The 20732-nt window shown below is 43.3% G+C and overlaps 1 protein-coding gene across 10 annotated transcripts in view; it reads left to right on the top strand.

Annotated features, from left to right (window-relative positions):
- tubgcp2.L (tubulin gamma complex associated protein 2 L homeolog) overlaps positions 1-20732 on the top strand; it is a 221034-nt gene that overhangs the window by 107025 nt on the left and 93277 nt on the right. For 9 of the 10 annotated variants that reach the window (XM_018224523.2, XM_018224524.2, XM_041568527.1 and 6 more), the window contains one exon: positions 18320-18448. The exons of the other annotated variant lie outside the window; for it this stretch is intronic. In XM_018224523.2, coding sequence (XP_018080012.1) covers positions 18320-18448 — 129 coding nt within the window. The remainder of the gene's footprint in view (positions 1-18319; positions 18449-20732) is intronic. 10 annotated transcript variants of the gene reach the window in all.

Raw genomic sequence — 20732 nt, 5'->3', positions numbered from 1 at the left:
TTAAGACATTATTATATTAAGATATTAATGTCTTAATATATTGATAATGGGTTGAGTGCAGGGGACCTCTTGTATTTGTATACAAATTCTTACACCAACCCCTCCATACAATCACATTAACTATATATACCGATATTTTTCCTAATTGTGTATTTTAGCATCACCATATTCTATGCTAGTATGCGTGTCATTCAAACCTCTCTTAAAGGAGAACTAAACCCTAAAAATGAATATGGATAAAATGCCATATTCTATATACTGAACTTATTGCACCAGTCTAAAGTTTCAGCTTCTCAATAGCAGCAATGATTCAGGACTTCAAACTTGTCACAGGGGGTCACCATCTTGGAAAGTGTCTGCGACACTCACATGCTCAGTGGGCTCTGAGCAGCTGATGAGAATCTACTCTTAGGCGTTGTTGCAAATTATCAAGCAGAAAATTAGGTTGGCCTGTCACATAAGCTGATTCTAGTTGCACTGGTTTATTTTTTTGTCATGAAGTAATTATCTGTATTAATTACTAGCCTTATATTGTGACATTTATATTCTATTATGTTATTAGTGTATATTGTGAGTTGATTCCCTATTTCTTTGGTTAAGCTTTAGTTCTCCTTTAAAGGCACACATGTTTTGCAGTTAGAGCATTTACCTCTACCTTCTTAACAGAATCAGCCATCTCAACATCATCCACAAGGGCATTCCACAAACTTTTCACTATGAAAAACCACCTGTGTTACTTCAAATGAAAGTTCTGTTTCTCTAGTTTAAAGGGGTTCCCTCTGGAGCATTGAACCTTTTTATTGGAAAAAAGAATCCCCCAATAATCGGGTCCCTTCGCAAGTGTCTCTTATTTTTTTTGTTTCGCAGACAGAGCAACTCTAACTGTGACAGTCTACCCTAAATCGTTTATCCCATTAACCAGTTCAGTTGCACGTCTCTGCACTCTCTCTCCAGCTCATTTAATTTTCTTCTTAAGGACTGGAGCCCAAAACTGCACTGCATACTCAAGCTGAGACCTTACCAGGAACCTATAAAGAGGCAAAATTATTTTTTCATCCAGTGCCACCATCAGAAATAATTTGGCCCTGTACAACATAATTTCCTGGACCCCACCGACCACCACAGCAGAAAGACCACACAGACATGAGCTGAAACAGTAAAAACACACTTTGCTTTAGTAGTCACAGAATGACACTGCCTGAAATTAGACAACTTATCTACAAAATCCCACAAATATTACTATCTGGAGGAATACTCAGCAAATACAAACCCAGATAAATGCAATAAAGATACCAAGGCCCATAAACACATACCCAATTCATAATACATTAAGCCAAAGCCACTTTTGGACTTAACCCCCAGAAGGCCTAATATCACTATAAAACATTCAAAGCCATAGATATACCTTTAAATAGCAATATTTATTCAAAACCATGCCAACATAAATAGTTAAAAAGACTTTAAAAACTATTGGAGATGCTAGTGATCAGAGGGGCTCCTTGTTGAATTCTAAACAATTAATTACATCCAAAACTGAATATCACAATCAAAAATATCAATCAAAAGTATTAATAACCTATTGGCACATAATACCTATAAATTACACCCAAAGATTAGCAGTGTTACACCATGATAGATGTTAGCAATGTGTAATACCAAATTGTTGAGATACGCAGAGGGTATTGACAATCTCCGCACCATAAGCTATAAATAGTTCATAAGGTGTACTTAAAGATAGAAACATAAAATGTCTCCAAATGATTGCTTTATTTTTTCCAATCTGTGAAAAATAAACAGTATATGGAATGTATTTTAAATGTATTTTCAAGTAAATACAGTGAAACCTTGATTTTAAGTCCCCTGATTTTACGTTTTCCCACATTTTTTATTTGTGGTCCCACCAATTTATAATGCATTTCAATGGGTGCATTACTCTGATTTTAAGAAATGTTTTCCCGGATTTTACATCCAAATTTTGTCCTGATGTACCCAAAACAATAAAAAGGTTATAAAATACTAACCAAATGTTTATTTTGCCATGGTTCTGCCTGTAAATGGTCAATTCCTATTAGTCTGACCCCTTATACAGTCCTGCACTAATCACTTATTGCTTTAGGTTGTGTATGTGACTGACAGAGAGACCATGCACATGCCCACCATAGTGTAACATTAACGCTACAATGTTTAACCCTTGTTATTAATACAGTAAATATTATATCTCAAAGTAAAGCAGACACCTGTGCTTATATATTTTCAGTACTTGAAGAAAAAGTTACTTTAACACATTTCTCTGATTTTACATTTTCCCGGATTATATATATCATTTTTTCCTGGTCCCCTGAAAAACGTAAAATGGGGGTTCTACTGTATTCATATTTACAAGGCCCGGCTGGTCTAATCTTATTGCACATACGTGCAGTTCACAAGTCTCCAATATTATTGGGCTACTTACTTAGTGACACATGTCCGCCAAATTCATGGGGGGCAAATTCACTAAAGCGAGAAGTGGCTAGCGAAAATTCGCCAGCATGACGTCATTTCGTTACTTCGCTGATTTACTAACGGGCGCTGGCGTAAATTCGCTAGCGAAGTGGACCTACTCTAGCGCTACTTCGCACCCTTATGCCAGGCGAAGTTGCGATATGGCGAATGGGACGTAACTACGCTAATTCACTAACTTGCGCATTTTACTGAATGTTACCGCTTGACGTGACGCCATTTCGTTACTTCGCCGATTTACTAACGGACGCTGGTGTAAATTCGCTAGCGAAGTGGACCTACTCTAGCGCTACTTCGCCCCCTTACGCCAGGCAAGGTTGCGCTATGGCAAATGGGACGTAACCACGCTAATTCACTAACTTGTGCATTTTACTGAACGTTACCTCTTGCGCCAGACTTACCTTCGTGACCTGAGACCAGATGAAGTGCAATAGAGTAGATAGGGCTTGATTTTTTCTAAGTCCCAAAAAACGCGGGCGTCTTTTCCTTTTTTAAGGGTGATAGGCTGAAAAAGATTGTTAATTTTTTTTGTGGGTACCCCCTTTCCCCCCTACATTTCCTAACATATGGCACCTAAACTATACAGTGGCCACATGTATAGGGCAAAATAACAACTCTATTTTATTTTATGAAGCTTTCCCAGCTTGTGTAGTGTAAAAAGCCACAAATACTTGAAGCAGGCATGGTGAAATATACAGGATTTTATGGAACTGAAGCAAAACAGGAACAGTTCAAAAATAAAGTCTTTACCAGGCAGGCAATGAAAAGCTGGAACAAAAACACAGGAAGAAGATTCAGGAACAAGATTCAGGAGCAAACAAATTACATTCAGATACAAAACCAAACACATTCAACGACTCAGCCCTGAGCAAGGCTCAGGGCGTGGTTTATAAAGGGCAGTTGATTAGGGTATAGGAGACACATGAAGGTAAACGAGGTGGGTGGAAAACATACTGTGAACAGGCAGATAAACAGAAACCTTAAACAAGAGTTCATGATAGCCCAAAGAGCCCCCAGTGGCTCACTAGGTAAATTCACTGAAAATCCAGCAACCCCAATCCCAAGTGTTCAAATCCTGGATGGACCTTACATTACCCCCCCCTTGAGGATTGACTACCGGGCGATCCCAAAGTCAGAGTCCCCATCTTTTAGTAAAATTACAGGGACCCGGAATGGCGGTATCAACAGGAACCAGAAGCACGGAAACTGGCATGAAGGCTGGAACTGGCACAGGAGCACGGACTGGCTGGGAAGCCATCCCTGGAACACGTACTGGCATGGAAGCCATCCCTGAAGCACGGACTGGCTGGGAAGCACAGACTGGCTGTGAAGCACGGACTGGCTGGGAAGCCATCCCTGGAACACGGACTGGCTGGGAAGCCATCCCTTGAACACGGACTGGCTGGGAAGCCATCCCTGGAACACGGACTGGCTGGGAAGCCATCCCTGGAACACGGACTGGCTGGGAAGCCATCCCTGGAACACGGACTGGCTGGGAAGCCATCCCTGGAACACGGACTGGCTGGGAAGCACGGACTGGCTGGGAAGCCATCACTGGAGCTGTGTCAGGGCCCGAAGGCTCTGTTGTAGTGTGGACCAAGGAGGAGACAATAACACCAAGTTCGCGGTACAAAAGGATTTATCAGAAGAATAGTCGTAATCAGGCAAATGGTCAATACAGGCGGCAAGGATCAGAATCGATGAAACAGGCAAGAAGTCGGTACACGGTTTGCAGAATATCAAGAAATCACACCCAGGAACTATACAAGATAGACCTATAATTGGGCAAGGACAGAAAGGGCACTTGGGATTAGATAGTCCAAAAGTTGGCGCCAAACTTGACGCATTGACGTCATGACGCCGGCGTCCACACGTTGGCGTCCTGACGCCGGCGTCCATTCCGTCGCCGGTGACCAATCCTGGGGCGACACGTTTCTGACGCAGTCATATTACGACCAGGAAGAGCTGCATGGTGGAGCAGGAGGTCGCCATCTTGGATGTCCCGTGGGGTAAGTTCTTTACTTTCCATTACAGTACCCCCCTCCTTAGGGGGGGCCTCAGGACCACCGAGGCTAGGAGAAGAAGGAAAAAGTTTGTGGAACTTACGAACCAGGACAGGTGCATGAACGTCCGAGCTTTTCACCCAAGAACACTCCTCTGGACCGAACCCCTTCCACTCGATAAGATATTGAAGAGAGCCTCAGGAAATACGAGAGTCCAAGATCCTTTTGACTTCAAATTCCTTGTGATCGTCAACCAAAACAGGAGCTGGAGAGGAAGAAGAAGAGGGGCAAGACATAGCAGGTTTAAGCAGGGAAACATGAAAAACATTAGGTATCCGCAGCTCAGGAGGAAGTTGAAGACGAACAGCCACAGGGTTGATGATTTCGATGATAGGGAAGGGGCCGATGAATTTAGGACCAAGCTTGGGTGTAGGGATCTTGAGACGAATGTTGCGTGTGGAAAGAAAAACTTTATCACCAGGACTGTATGGAGGGGAAGAAATCAAATCTTGGGAAAAAGCCAAAGGATTGAGACCATAAACACAGAAGAAAGGAGACTTTTGGGAAGAAGAATGCAGAGCGTTGTTGTGGGCAAATTCAGCCCAGGGAAGAAGATCCGACCAATCATCCTGGCACAAGGACACATGACAACGAAGAAACTGTTCCAAAGCCTGAATGACCCGTTCTGCGGCTCCATTAGACTGTGGGTGGTAGGCAGAAGAAAATTGAAGGGAAATGTTAAGAGCTTTGCAAAGAGATCTCCAGAACTTGGAAATAAACTGGGAACCCCGATCAGACACAATCTCGGCAGGAAACCCATGGAGACGAAATATGTGTTTGATGAAAAGTTCAGAGAGTTCGGGAGCAGAAGGCAGTTTCCGAAGGGGCGTGAAGTGAGCCATTTTGCTGAATCTGTCGATCACCACCCAGATGACAGTGTGACCAGACGAAACAGGGAGATCGACAATGAAATCCATCGCCAAATGAGTCCAAGGTCGAGATGGAATGGGAAGTGGCAAGAGTAAACCCTTGGGGGGGGAATGTCCGGACTTGGAAACAGCACAAGTGGAACAGGACAAAACTAAGTCTTTGACATCTTTCCTTAGGGTCGGCCACCAGACCAAACGAGACAGGAGCTCGGTTGTCTTCTTAACCCCTGGATGACCGGCCTGTTTGGAACTGTGAGCTTGGGATAAAATGTCATGACGAAATTCCGGAGGGACAAAGGCAACACCAAGAGGAGTCTCTACAGGAGCCGAAGACTGAGCAGAAAGTAACTGAGAGGCACATGAGGGAAACAAGGCAGCAATAATCTTGGTAGAGGGCACAATGGGTACAGGATCTTCGGGGCAGGAATCCTCAGGAGCAAAGCTTCTAGACAGAGCGTCAGCCTTTCTGTTTCTGGAGCCAGGACGAAAGGTGATAATAAAATTAAAACGAGAAAAGAAAAGTGCCCACCTGGCTTGTCGGGGATTGAGGCGCTTGAGGGATTGGATAAATTCAAGGTTCTTGTGGTCGGTAAAGATTGTCACCGGAATAGAAGAACCCTCAAGCAAATGTCTCCATTCTTCCAAGGCCAACTTAACGGCAAGTAGCTCCCGATTGCCTACATCATAGTTCTGCTCAGGGGAAGAAAATTTTTTGGAGAAAAAGGCACAAGGGTGGAGTTTACCGTCAGAAGAAGATCTTTGAGATAGAACTGCTCCAGCTCCTACATCAGAGGCATCGACTTCAATGAAGAAAGGTTGAAGGGGTTCAGGGTGTCTGAGAATTGGAGCAGAAGAAAAGGCTTCCTTGAGGGTCTTGAAGGCTTCGAGAGCTTGAGGAGGCCAGTGTTGAGGTTTGTTCCCTTTACGGATCAGGGCAAGGATTGGATGGATCTTGGAAGAAAAGTTTTTGATAAATTGTCTATAATAGTTGGCGAAGCCAATAAATCTCTGAACTGCCTTGACGCTGGTAGGAAGGGGCCAATCCAAAATTGCAGAAACTTTGGCGGGGTCCATCTTAAAACCTTGTGGAGAAATGATGTAGCCAAGAAAAGGAATGGAAGAAACTTCGAAGGTGCATTTTTCCAATTTGGCAAAAAGATTGTTTTTCCTCAACCTGGAAAGAACTTCACGTACTTGGCAACGATGATCAAAAAGGTTTTTGGAAAAAATAAGAATGTCGTCTAAGTACACGACCACACACTGTCCCAAAAGATCACGAAAAATGTCATTGACCAATTCTTGGAAGACCGCAGGAGCATTGCAAAGACCGAAAGGCATGACGAGATACTCGTAATGGCCATCACGAGTATTAAAAGCGGTCTTCCATTCGTCTCCCTCACGAATCCGAATAAGATTGAAGGCCCCTCGTAGATCCAGCTTAGTGAAGAAACTAGCCCCCTTGAGTTGATCAAAAAGTTCAGAGATGAGAGGAAGAGGATATCTGTTCTTTACTGTGATTTTATTTAACCCCCTGTAGTCAATGCAGGGCCGTAGACTACCGTCTTTCTTTTCAACAAAGAAGAACCCTGCTCCGGCAGGGGAGGTAGAAGGACGAATAAATCCTCTCTGAAGATTCTCCTGGATATAGGACTTCATAGCGGAAGTTTCGGAGGGAGAAAGCGGATAAGTGCGGCCTCGGGGAGGCATGGAGCCGGGTAAAAGTTCGATAGGACAATCATAGGGACGATGAGGTGGGAGAGTCTCAGAGGACTTCTTATCAAAGACATCGGAAAAGGCTTGGTACACAGGAGGGAGAGAAGAACTTGAAGATACTGAAGAAACTTTGACAACAGGAACAGCAGGTAAACAGTTGTGTATACAAAATGGACTCCAACGGGAAATTTGAGAAAAAGACAAGTCAATGACCGGATTATGAACACACAGCCAAGGCAATCCCAGGACAACGGGAGTTGAAGGGCAGTCGATAAGAAGAAAAGACAGTCTTTCCAAATGCATAGTGCCTGCTTTGAAGGAGAGTTCTTGAGTAGACTGTGAGATGATGGAAGAAGAAAGGGGACAATCATCAATCGCCAGGACTCGAAGAGGAGTTGCCAAGGGTTGGAGCGGAATGGTATGATTAACAGCAAAGGCACGATCCATGAAGTTGCCAGCAGCACCAGAATCGAGGAAAGCCTGAGAGGAGATCTTCTTGGAGCCGAACTGGATTTGGACAGGAAGAAGAAAGCGTTGAGCAGAGGAATGGGGAGGAGAACAAATTCCACCCAGGTAAGTATCCCCAAGCTTACCTAGGTTTTGGAGTTTCCCGGCTTCACTGGGCATTCCAGGGCGAAGTGGGCTTTTCCCCCACAGTAGAGGCATAACCCAGCGGCCCTTCTCCGGAGCTTCTCCTGTTCGGAAAGGCGTGCCCACCCGATCTGCATTGGTTCTTCAGGTGGTAAAGAAGAGGTAGCAGGTGCCGCAGGAGGAGGAGGAGGAGAAAGGTTGGAAGCCGGACTGGGAAGTAAGGGTCTTTGGAAGCGTGGCGCCAGGGTGGGTTGGTACCTGGAAAACTTCCTAGCACGCTCTCTGTCAAGTTCGACCTGGAACTCCCTCTGTCGGGTGTCAACCTTCACAGCCAACGCAACAAGGTCCTCCCAATCGGGAAGGAATCTCACGAGAAACAAGATCGTTCTTGATGCGCATCGCCAGGCCGTTGTAGAAGGCAGCATGGTATCCGTCATTATTCCACGAAGTTTCTGCCACGAGGGTTCGGAATTCGATGGCATATTCCGGAACAGAACGAGTGCCTTGCTGCAGCTGGAATAAACGAGCCGAGGCAGAAGTAGCCCGACCAGGAGCATCGAAGACTGTGCGAAGATCCTGGATGAAGGCCTTGGCATCATCGATTACCGGATCTTACTTCTCCCAAAGAGGAGAAGCCCACTCCAGAGCTTTCCCTTGCAGGCGGGTAATAATATAGCCCACTTTAGCTCGCTCCGAGACAAACTGACCTGGAAGCAGGGTGAATTGGATCTCACACTGGTTGATGAAACCACGGCATGATTCCGGATCACCGCTATACAGAGGAGGTGCAGGGATGCGAGGCTCGGAAACCTGGAGCGGAGTTGCAGGAACCGGCATAGGGACTGGAGCCACAGGAGATAAGGCAGATAATTTCTCCAGGATTGCTTCAAGTGCCTGGCCGAAGTGGGTTTGCTGGGCTTCATAGGTGTGCATACGGGAAGCCAATCCACGAACGGCTCTGCCGACATCAGTAGGAACTTGGGGCTCCTCAGAGGGGTCCATGGCCCAATTATACAGTCAGGGCCCGAAGGCTCTGTTGTAGTGTGGACCAAGGAGGAGACAATAACACCAAGTTCGCGGTACAAAAGGATTTATCAGAAGAATAGTCGTAATCAGGCAAATGGTCAATACAGGCGGCAAGGATCAGAATCGATGAAACAGGCAAGAAGTCGGTACACGGTTTGCAGAATATCAAGAAATCACACCCAGGAACTATACAAGATAGACCTATAATTGGGCAAGGACAGAAAGGGCACTTGGGATTAGATAGTCCAAAAGTTGGCGCCAAACTTGACGCATTGACGTCATGACGCCGACGCCGGCGTCCACACGTTGGCGTCCTAACGCCTGCGCACATTCTGACGCCGTCGTCCATTCCGTCGCCGGCGACCAATCCTGGGGCGACACGTTTCTGACGCAGTCATATTATGACCAGGAAGAGCCGCATGGTGGAGCAGGAGGTCGCCATCTTGGATGTCCCGTGGGGTAAGTTCTTTACTTTCCATTACAAGCTGTGAGCAGCAGTTGCTGCAGAATAGGCCCATCTGGAGTTGACACAGGAACTGAAGCAGATTGCAAGCATGGAACATACATAGGAACAGGAACTGAAGCAGACTGCAAGCATGAAGCTGACACAGGAACTGAATCAGAGTTTTGCTGAACTGCATCTAGCTTGTCAAAAAAAAAAAATGCAGACTTTGAATCATATAGTCCTGCCTCCTCTGACGTACCTCTAGGCAAAGGAGGGTAGAGATTAGCATCTCAGTGGTCAGCAGAGCGGTGGTATCCTGACCTTTGGCCTCACCTTCCCCATTCAAAGGGAGTTCAAGTTCAATAACGGGACTTGAAGACATGAAGGGCGTACCCAAAGGCTTCCTGCAGTTTGGCTGAGTCATTCTGTAACATTCACAGCGGGAACCCGCTGAAACGGGAGTTAAATTCACACTTGATAGTGTGTGTGGCGGAAGCCCAGGGAAAAAGCCACAAATACTTGAAGCAGGCATGGTGAAATATACAGGATTTAATGGAATTTAACTGAAGCAGAACAGGTCAAAAATAAAGTCTTTACCAGGAAGGCAATGAAAAGCTGGAACAAAAACACAGGAAGAAGATTCAGGAACTTGGAATAAGATTCACGAACAAGATTCAGGAACAAACAAATTACATTCAGATACAAAACCAAACACATTCAATGACTCAGCCCTGAGCAAGGCTCAGGGCATGGTTTATAAAGAGCAATTGATTAGGGAATAGGAGACACATGAAGGTAAATGAGATGGGTGCAAAACATACTGTGAAGAAACAGATAAACAGAAACCTTAAACAAGAGTTCATGATAGCCCAAAGAGCCACCAGTGGCTCACTCGGTAAATGCTCCGACTGTGCACTGAAAGTCCAGCAACCCCAATCCCAAGTGTTCAAATCCTGGATGGTCCTTACATAATTATTTAGAATTCAATGAATTCAATTTACTAGCATCACCAATAATTTTTGAAGTTTTTTTAACAATACATGTTGAATAAATATTGCCAGGTATAACCTGTGTGATATGGTTATTAATGTTTTATAGTAATATTAGGCCTTGGGGTTAAATCCAAAAGTAGTTTTGGATTAATGTATTACTCATTTTCTAGTTTGCTGCCTAGTTTTCCAGTTTAGTCAAATCTCTCTGCAAGTTGTCAGCATCCATCATGGAAATTCTAGTTTTGCACAATTTAGTATCATCAGCAAAAATAGAAACAGCACTTTCAATGCCCACCTCTAGGTTATTTATAAACCAGTTAAAAAACTAAAGCACCAAGGACACACCCCTGTGGTACTCCATAAGCTATACTAGCCAATTAGAAATGTTTAATTTTAAAACCACTCTTTTTAATCTATCCTTTGGGCGGTTCTCTATCCAGGTATAAATATTATGTTCCAAGCCAATATTCCTTAATTTAACCATTAACCTTCTGTGTGGCACTGTACCAACTGCTTTAGTAAAGTCTAAGTAGATTACACCCACTGCCATCCCAGATTCAAGGTTCCTGCTCATCACCTCATAAAAGGCAAATTAATCTGACAAGATCTAATACACATAAAACCGTGATGGCAAAAACTCTGTTATTAGTTGCAATGAAGTCTTATACCTTAATACCCCTTCAAAAAGGCTTTTCTACCAATGACACCAGACTAACCAACCTATAGTTTTGAGGCTGAGAACAGGTTTCCTTTTTGAATAGTAGCACCACATTAGCAATGTGTCAGTCCCTCTGCACCATGCCAGATCTTCATTCCTATTCGCTTTCTTGCTTCTAAATTAAGTTGCATAGGGTGGTCCTTGACAATTTTAAATTTACTTCTTAAAAGGGTGGTTCACCTTTTAAGTTAACTTTTAGTATGTTATATAATGACTATTCAATTGGTCTTGAATAAATGGTTTTTTATTTGCCTTCATCGTCTGACTCCACCTCTCAAATGGGGGGTCACTGACCCCATCTAAAAAACAAATGCTCTGTAAGGCTACAAATGTATTGTTATTAATACTTTTTATTACTTATCTTTCTATTCAGTCTCCTATTCATATTCCAGTCTCTTATTCAAATCAATGCATGGTTGCTAGGGTAATTTGGACCCTAGCAACAACTGCTAAAATTGCAAACTGGAGAGCTGCTGAATAAAAAGCTAAAAAACAAAAACAAAAATGGTAAAAAAAAATGAAAACCAATTGCAAATTGTCTCAGAATATCACTCTCTACATCATACTAAAAGTTAACTCAAACCCCTGAACAACCCCTTTAAGAGAAGGAATTGAGAACAGTAATGATTTGTAATAATTTTAAATAGCAGCCATTTCTCTCTAGGTTTTCTTTTCACAGAAACCCTAAGCATTTCCATAAATATCATGGTTTATGTTCAAACTGAAGAAACTTATATTCTGCACAATAATAAGTTAATAAACACGGGTCACATACCAGCCCACTTGATACTAGTCAGTGACTCTCCCTTGAGTAGACTCTTTGGTAAACAGCAGACACAAGAAAAATGTAAGGATATACTTGAATCAATATTTGAACATGTAGTTGCATTATGTCATTATCAATTAAGCAGATAAAAGCCCTGGAGATGATTTGATGGGGGGGGGGCTTGTATGTGGAAGATTTTGCTGTGACCATGGAGTCAAAGGAGCTCTCCATGCAGGTGAAACAAGCCATCCTTAAGCTGCAAAAACAGAAAAAACCCATCCAAGAAATTGCTATAATATTAGGAGTGGCAAAATCTACAGTTTGGTACATCCTGAGAAAGAAAGCACTGGTGAACTCACCAACGCAAAAAGACCTGGATGTCCACGGAAGACTACTGTGGTGAATGATCACAGAATCATTTCCATGGGGAAAGAAAAACCCCTTCACAACAGCCAAACAAGTGAACAACACTCTCTCCAGGAGGTAGGCGTATCGATATCCAAGTTTACCATAAAGTGAAGACGGCATGAACGTAAATACAGAGGGTGCACTGCAAGGTACAAGCCACTCATTAGCCTCAAGAATAGAAAGGCTAGATTGGACTTACCACACCACATCATCTATAAAACATGGATGCAGTGTGGTGGCTTGGACCTGCATGACTGCCAGTGGCACTGGGACACACTAGTGTTTATCCATGATGTGACACATGACTGAAGCAGCCAAATTAATTCTGAGGTGTTCAGAGACATACTGTCTGCTCAAATCCAGCTAAATGCAGTCAAATTGATTGCGAGGCGTTTCATACTACAGATGGACAATAACCCAAAACATACAGCCAAAGCAACCCAGGAGTTTATTAAAGCAAAGAAGTGGAATATTCTTGAATGTCCAAGTCAGACACTTGATCTGAACCCAATTGAGGATGCATTTCACTTGTTGAAGACTAAACTTCGGACAGAAAGGCCCAAAACAAACCGCAACCGAAAGCCGCTGCAGTAAAGGCCTGGCAGAGCATTAAAAAGGAGGAAACCCAGAATCTGGTGGTGTCCATAAGTTTAAGACTTCAGTCTGTCATTGCCAGTAAAGGGTTTTCAACTAAGTATTAGAAATGAATTTTTTTTGCCCAATTACTTTTGAGCCCCTGAAATAGTCATGGAGGCCTATTGGCTACCAGCGGGGGAAGTCCAGACCTAGGAGGAAGCTTCTGGTTAAAGTCCAAGTTTGCGGTAAAGACAAGGGTTCAGGAACAAAGCATAGTCAAATCCAGGCAGTATGTCAGAAGGCAGGCAGATAATTAGCAAGGTCAAGGTTCAGGCAGGGTCAGAAGTCCAGGAATACAATAAACTCGAGATTAGGAATACGCAGGAATGCTTGAAACAAACCTATAGTCGGGGCTTTGAACCAGCGTCCTATTATTTTGAATTTGGTGCTAAAACGCGGTGTTGTGAAATCACTCAATTGTGCGATGAGATCAACGCGCCGGAAACCACGCAGCGCATGTCCTGGCTTCTGGGGGAATTGTTTGTAGAAATCTCGAAACAACCAAGGTGCATGAGCATCAGCCTGTTTCTCCCAGGAGAATTCTTCAGGACCAAATCCCTTCCATTCAATGAGGAACTGCAAAGACCCACTGGAAAATATGGAGTCCAAAATCTTCTCTACTTTTAACTCCTGTTGACCATCCACCTTGACATGAGGAGGAAACTGATCTGGATTAGAGATTGCTGGTTTCACCAGGGAGACATGGAAGACATTGGGTATTCTCATATCAGGAGGAAGTCAAAGTCTGGCAGCCACAGGAGTAATGATTTCTAGGATATGGAAAGGACCAACAAATCTTGTGCCCAACTTGGGAGAATGAATCCTGAGATAAAGTTTTCTCTCAGAAAGCCACACTTTGTCCCCTACATTATATTGAAGAGCGGGTTTCCTTCTACGGTCAGATTTCTCCTTGTGGGTCAAAGAACTTTTCTCCAAGTTGGCCTTGGTGGCAGACCATATAGCAGACATACGGGCCATCTGGTCGTCCGCAGCAGGAGGGGAGTTTCCGAAGGGGAAAAAAGTGTTCCCTCTTGAGGGTGGTAACTCCACGATAAAGTCAATGGTTAAGTGGGACCAAGGACGAGATGGAATGGGTAAAGGTTGAAGCAGACTGCTCGGACAGGAATGACTCGGCTTGGAGGTGGCACAAATAGTACAGGCAGCAACAAAGTCTTTGACATCCTTTCTTATGGTCGGCCACCAGACGAGTCGATTCAATATTCCGAAAGTCTTTTCAGTGCCAGGATGTTCAGCCTGCTTGGTACAATCTGTTGGGAAGATGAATTTTGGGTGGCACAAAAGTCATTCCAATGGGTGTATCTGAAGGAGCAGATCCGGACAGGATTTGATTGGCGAAGTGAGGGAACAATGAGGCAATGAGCTTGGCGGTTGGAATAACAGGATCCAATACCTCGGTATGACAATTTATTCTTCAGGAATAAAACTTCTGTAAAGTGCGTCCGCATTCCTGGTTTTTGGATCCAGGGCGATAGGTCATAACAAAGTTGAAGCTGGAAAAGAAGAGAGCCCACCTCGTCTGTCGGGGATTCAGTCTTATGAGAGTCTGTATAAATTCCAGATTCTTATGGTCAGTGTAAATGGTGACTGGATGAGGGGCACCCTCCAAGAGATGACACCATTCTTCAAGAGCAAGTTTTACTTCTAAGAGTTCATGGTTCCCAATATCGTAGTTCTGCTCCGCTGGGGAGACTTTCTTGGAAAAGTAAGCACACGCGTGTAACTTCCCATCAGCAGATTGTCTGGGAAAGAATAGCACCGGATCCAACATCAGAAGCGTCCACCTTATTGAAGAAGGGTAACAGAGGGTCAGGATGCCAAAGGACCGAAGCAGAAGTGAAAGCATCCTTGGAATGCTTCTAAGGCTGGAGGGGACCATGAATTAGGTTTACCCCCTTTTCGAATAAGAGTGAGGATGGGGGCTATGTCTCCATGACTCTTGGCAAAGAGGAAGTTTTCCTCCCTCACCTGGGAGCGATGATTTTCCAAGTGGAGAATATTAAGATGTCGTCTAGGTACACGACCACTGAAGTATTGTTTACAACCTCCTGGAAGACAGCGGGGGCATTACATAGGCCGAAGGGCATTACTAAATGTTCTTAATGCCCATTCTGGGTGTTGAATGCAGTATTCCATTTGTCCCCTTCACGAATGCGGATTAAATTATACGCCCCATGAAGATCCAGTTTGGTGAAAATCTTGGCCCCTCTCAATTGGTCAAATGCATGGTCTATGCATGGACGTAATCTCTATCCTTCTTTTCCACACAGAAGAAACCAGCTCCGGAAAGGTAGAGGGACGAATGAACCCCCGCTGGAGATTCTCCTGAATATATGGAGTCTCGACAGGAGATAAGGGATAAGTACGACCTCTGGGTGTCATAGTACCGGGAAGTAGATCTATAGGACAATTGTAGAGACGATGAGGGGGAAGAATTTCCGCGGATCTTTTGCAGAAGACATCAGCTAAATCTCTGTAGACTGACCGCAGAGGTCGAAGATCGGTAGAGAAAACGGATACACGCTGGATGGGACTAAACGGTAGGCAATGGGTTTTCACAGTATAAACTCCAATGGGAAATCTGACTTTAAGACCAATCAATGGAGGTATTGTGCAGACGTAGCCTGGGTAACACCAAGACCACAGGAGCGGATGGGCAGGTAATAATCAGGAACGATAGTTTCTCTTTATGCAAAGTCCCAACCTGCACTGGTAATTCCCCCGTCGTCTTGGAGATAATCGCAGAGGTTAGTGGCCTGTCATCAATGACTGTAACCTGCAAGGGAGTAGATAAGGGGTACAGGGGGACACCCATGTATTTGGCAAAGGAAGTGTCCATGAAATTTCCTGCAGCCCTGGAATCAAGGAAGGCAGAATCGTCAATAGTCTTAGTGTAGAAGTCTTAGGAGAAACCAGTGAGAATTCCCTTGAGGAACACGTGCAATGCTCCCCACATGAGACACCCCAGTTTTACATAGGCGAGAGGAACCTCCTGGCTTCAATGCGCAGGAGTTTGCAAATTGAGTCTGGCCACCACAGTATAGGCACAGACCTGCCAAACCTCTCCGAAGTCCTGCTCAGAGAGACGTGCCCTTCCAAACTGCATAGGTTCCTCCGAAGGGATGACAGGAGGTTGCTGGGATGGAGCAGGCAAAAGGGGTTGTTTAAAGTGTGCCGCTAATATTGGCTGGAACCTCTTGCTGCACTCTTTGTTGACTTGGTGTGTCGACCTTGATTGCGAGAGCAATCAAATCTTCCAATTGCTCGGGGAGATCTCTCGAGACCAAATCATCTTTAAGTCTGCTCGAAAGGCCCTGATAGAAAACTGCCCCATAAGCCTCATTATTCCACTTAGGTTTTGCCATCAGAGTTCTAAAGTCTATTGCATACTCATTGACGCTGAGGCTTCCTTGTCGGATCTGTAGGAAATGGGAAGAGGCATCAGCGACACGACCAGGAGCAACGACGACAGTTCAAAATGACTGCAGGAAAGCCTTGGCATCAAAGGTCAAGGGCGAATTCTTCTCCCAGAGAGCAGTCATCCACTCTAGCGGTTTACCCTCCCAACAAGTCATCACATACCCCACCTTAGCCTGCTCGCTGGAGAACTGCGAGGGTTGAAACTCGAACTGGATGAGGCATTGGGTCACAAAGCCTCTATGGGCCTGAGGATCCCCATTATAGCAGGGTGGTGGAGGAATGCGGGGCTAATAAGGTGAGGACACACCAAAATCCTGGACAGCGCACTCTTCGGATCACATCAAGGAATCGCTTGGTCATTGGTAAAAAACTTGATTTTATTAAATATTTAACATTTTAACAAACTGTATAGCCCTGCGCCATGAGGTCTAATAAGGTGAGGAAGCCGCAGCAGGAGGATTTTCCAAGACCGAAGAGGAGGATGGCATCCGAGAAAGGATAGTGTTCCGTTTTTGCCCAATGCGGACCTGCTGACCTTCATAAGCTTCCATGGGCGACGCTAATCCCCGGAGAGCTCTTCCGACATCAGGCGTTGCTTCTTCAGTGGAGTCCATGGCCCGACTATAAAGTCACGGGGGCCTATCGGCTCCCACAGGGGGAAGTCCGGACCTAGGTGGAAGCTTCTGGTTAAAGTCCAAGTTCGTGGCACAGACAAGGGTTCAGGAACAAAGTGTAGTCAAATCCAGGCAGTAGATCAGAAGGCAGGCAGATAATTAGCAAGGTCAAAGTTCAGGCAGTGTCAAAAGTCCAGGAATACAATAAACACGAGATTAAAAATACCCAGGAATGCTTGAAACAAATCCTGTAGTCGGGTATTGAACCGGCGTCCTTTTATTTTGAATTTAGCGCCAAATAACCGCATCGTCATGCGCTCCTGACAGAAACGAAGTGATTGTGTTGAAAAAAGGCTTTAGTTCCTCACATTTTTATGCAATCTTATTGTTCAACCCACTAAACTAAAGCTGAAAGTCTGCAGTGAAACTGCATCTGAGTTGTTTTATTTAAAATTCATTGTGGTAATGTACAGAACCAGAATTAGAAAAAAGTCTCTGCCCAAATATTTATGGACCTAACTGTATATCTGTAATATTTGTAGATCCTGTGAGCAGGCCTGCAAACCATTGAGAGGTCTGGTTGAAACACTGGAAATCACCACACCTTGAGATCCTTGTAATGCTCAATTAGAAATGGAAGTTTATTGATTCGGTGCACCTTTGAATGGTAACCTTTCGTTCAGCATCACTGAACAGATTGTGTCTGCTTTTATTCCAGTTTATGATTTTATACCCTTAAATCCACTTGTTTATATTGTTAGCTAACCATTTATTGGACCTTAAGATCTGCAAGTATCAACAGGTTTGAGGCTAAAATCTCTAGTAAAAAGGGTTAGTATCTAAAACTTCTCTTCTTTCTGATAGGCTGATTAGTGATGTGTGGGTCGGGACCCGTGGGTTTAGACCAACTCCTGCAACCTAACACTGCCAGCTTCCGGCCCTGGATTTTTCATGATGTCACTGCTGGGTGGGTTTGGGCACGGGTCTATAAATGGCAGGCTGGGGACGGGTTAGGGTCGAGTGCGGGTCAAGAATTTCTCGACCTGCATACTACTAGCTTACATATCAGATTAATGCTATTTTAATTTTCTATGCTTCCCATTGGCAGAAATGTTGTGATCTTTTTGGAACTTTTGGCACTTTCCAGAAAGGTGTATGATGTTCTATGGTCAACATAAGTTCTTACTTACTACAGTATGTGAAATTGATTAAACTTAGTAGAAGAACTACGATAGATATATATGGCTAGTCGACCTGTTTCTGAGGCCTACAGGGCAATTCCCTACCCTAACACCATGCTTAAAATCCAAGGCCAGTAAGTTTAAGGTAAAGATGTTGTTCATAGCAACCAGAAATCAGAAATTTGATTTCAACTGCGACCTGCAAGTTAGAAAACAATAGCAAAAATCATCTGACTGGTTGCTATGGTCAATATCTCCAGTGTGTTTTACACAGCATGATAAATAAGTCCCTAAATGTCTTCATCTGTTCACTTGTATTGTTTTGCAATGTGCTTTCTCTAATCCTCTTTTTATCTGCAGAAAGGCTCTTACACGCTATCAGATGCTTTTTCGCCATATGTTCTATTGCAAACATGTGGAACGACTTTTGTGTAACGTATGGATCAGCAATAAGACTGCCAAGCAATTTTCCTTGCACTCAGCAAAATGGTAGGGATTCTTAAAAATGTTATAGCTTTTTTATATGAGATACAAGTAAATTGATTCCTAAATTCTTTTTGTTCTGATTCATTGTGACTTGAGGTACCATTGGTAAATTCTTTCATTTTTGTGACAGTAATGTTTACATTACAATAACAATAATAGAACTAATATGAAATAATTGTATAATAATATAACATTTTCTGCTAAGCTTTAGGAATGTTAAGAGAAACATTATGTCTGAACATTGGCGGTCTCTATAAAATATATTGCATATAACAGCCCATTTGTAAAACCCTGCTTAATCTGCGTAATCCATATTCATAAAAATATACTTTTCTAGTAGTGTCTACTATTGGATAATCCTAAAAGGAAAATTGCCATTTTAAGTATCAACAAACCAAGGGCATACATAAATGCATTCTAGGTTATATAAGCCAATGAATGAACGGAGCTTTGTTTTTTAGTCCCACACTTCTTCATGTTACAGTCTGCGCTGAATTCTTTTTTGTCAGGTGACCAGGGAGTAGTACACAGACCATCACAAAATGGTGGCTCAAGGTAAAAAATTTAAAAAAGTAATATTTTCTGATAGATATATTCCAAAATAGTAAGGTTTTTTTTTTTTTTTTAAGGAAGAAGGAAAGTTTGTAATTGGGGTTGCCAAAGGTTAGGCCAACCCCCAGTGATTGTAATCACCTATACCTTGGGATTGTGCTCCTATTGGCAGAAAACTGCAACAGCCCTGAGTATTTTCCAGTGAGCACCATCGAGTGATCCTATTTCTGCTTCATCCTTCTTTGAATGGGTGTGCATGCACAGTTGAGCATACCTCCCAACTGTCCTGTATTCTGCGGGATGGTCCCAGTTTTGACAACTCAGCCCGCAGTCCCGAGTTGCTTACTGAAATGTCCAGACTTTCTCTCTGATTTCCTGCACTGACACCAGAAAAAGATTCAAAGTTTCTGAAACTTAATAAAATTAGAGGCTTTTTGGCAAAGAGCCCAGAACAGTCAACAACTGCACTTAGATATTTTTGTAACAATTTAAGATAAGCAAAGATACAATTGTAACTATTTAAGATAAGTAAGTCTCTTGGGAGAACTAAGACTAGTAGCTTAAAGGGCAATTCACTTTCATTTACAAAACTGTTGTAACACATACAGTAAAACATTGCACTAAAACTCCCAGAAATGTGTTCAATCTTTCATAACCTGCCAAATTTTGTAAAATGGACATGGTAAAGTTTTTTGCACCGTGTTATAGCCCGTTGAGAAAGTTATAGGGAAGAGCTTTTGATGTGAAACATAACAAAAGTGGTGTAAAGGTGATACCTTTATTGGCTAACTAAAATGATAATCACAGCAAGCTTTCAGAACATTGCAGTTCCTTCTTCACAGCTGATTACAATGAAGCTCTGTTGGCACTGACATATATACAGCATTTTGTTTACAAAGAAGACTGTGAGGGACAAAAGGAGAAACAACACATAAGCATAATTTGTATTACAAGCAAGGACAGATTTACAGAGAGGTGGGTTATGCAAAGTAGTCCAGACTAGGCACAAATTAGACCTACAGTGTGAAATAGATAACAGATTCCCATAGTAGTTTGTTGTCTCAACAGAAAAAATGAATGTGTTTGTTGCTAGTCTTGGTAATTTGCCATGAATCCATGGCCTAAATTTAGTCCTGTCTCCAGACTCCTGAAGGTTTGCATAAGTTTGTATTCCCATACTTTGCGTTCATTTTCTGTTTTGAAATTGCCTTTGATGACAGAAATTTGAAAGTCTCCCAGACTGTGGTTGGGGCTATTAAAATGTTCACCTACTGGTGTGTCCAATTTTTTATTGTTTATTGTGAACCTGTGGTGATTGGTTCTTTTTCTGAGGCTTTGTCCAGTTTTTCCAATGTAAATGCCTCTTGTTGTGCATGTTATTGCATAAACCACATTGCTGGATGAGCAGGTGTAGTGTCCGTGTATATAGTATTCCTCTATTCTATACTTTTGTTATGTTTCATATCAAAAGCGCTTCCCTATAAAATGGACATGGTAATTAAGGGGATGGGCATAAAATTGGCATGTCCAAAAAATTGCCACAAGTTTTTTGGCCCTCTTTTTGTTTTTCAAATGTTGGGAGGTATGGTCAAGTGAATAGCTGAACTATAACAAAAAGCTGCCTTTTTCTGTGCATACTTTGGCCCGGAGACATTGAAGAAAGAAGTGGCAGAAGAGCGTAGCTTTGTGGTGTTTACTGATAAGTATCCTTGGCCAGGGCAGTTCTCTTCTAACA

This window comes from Xenopus laevis, chromosome 7L (genome assembly GCF_017654675.1).
Source record: "Xenopus laevis strain J_2021 chromosome 7L, Xenopus_laevis_v10.1, whole genome shotgun sequence".
NCBI classification, from domain to species: Eukaryota; Metazoa; Chordata; class Amphibia; order Anura; family Pipidae; genus Xenopus; species Xenopus laevis.
This window is presented reverse-complemented; position numbering and strand designations above follow the sequence as displayed.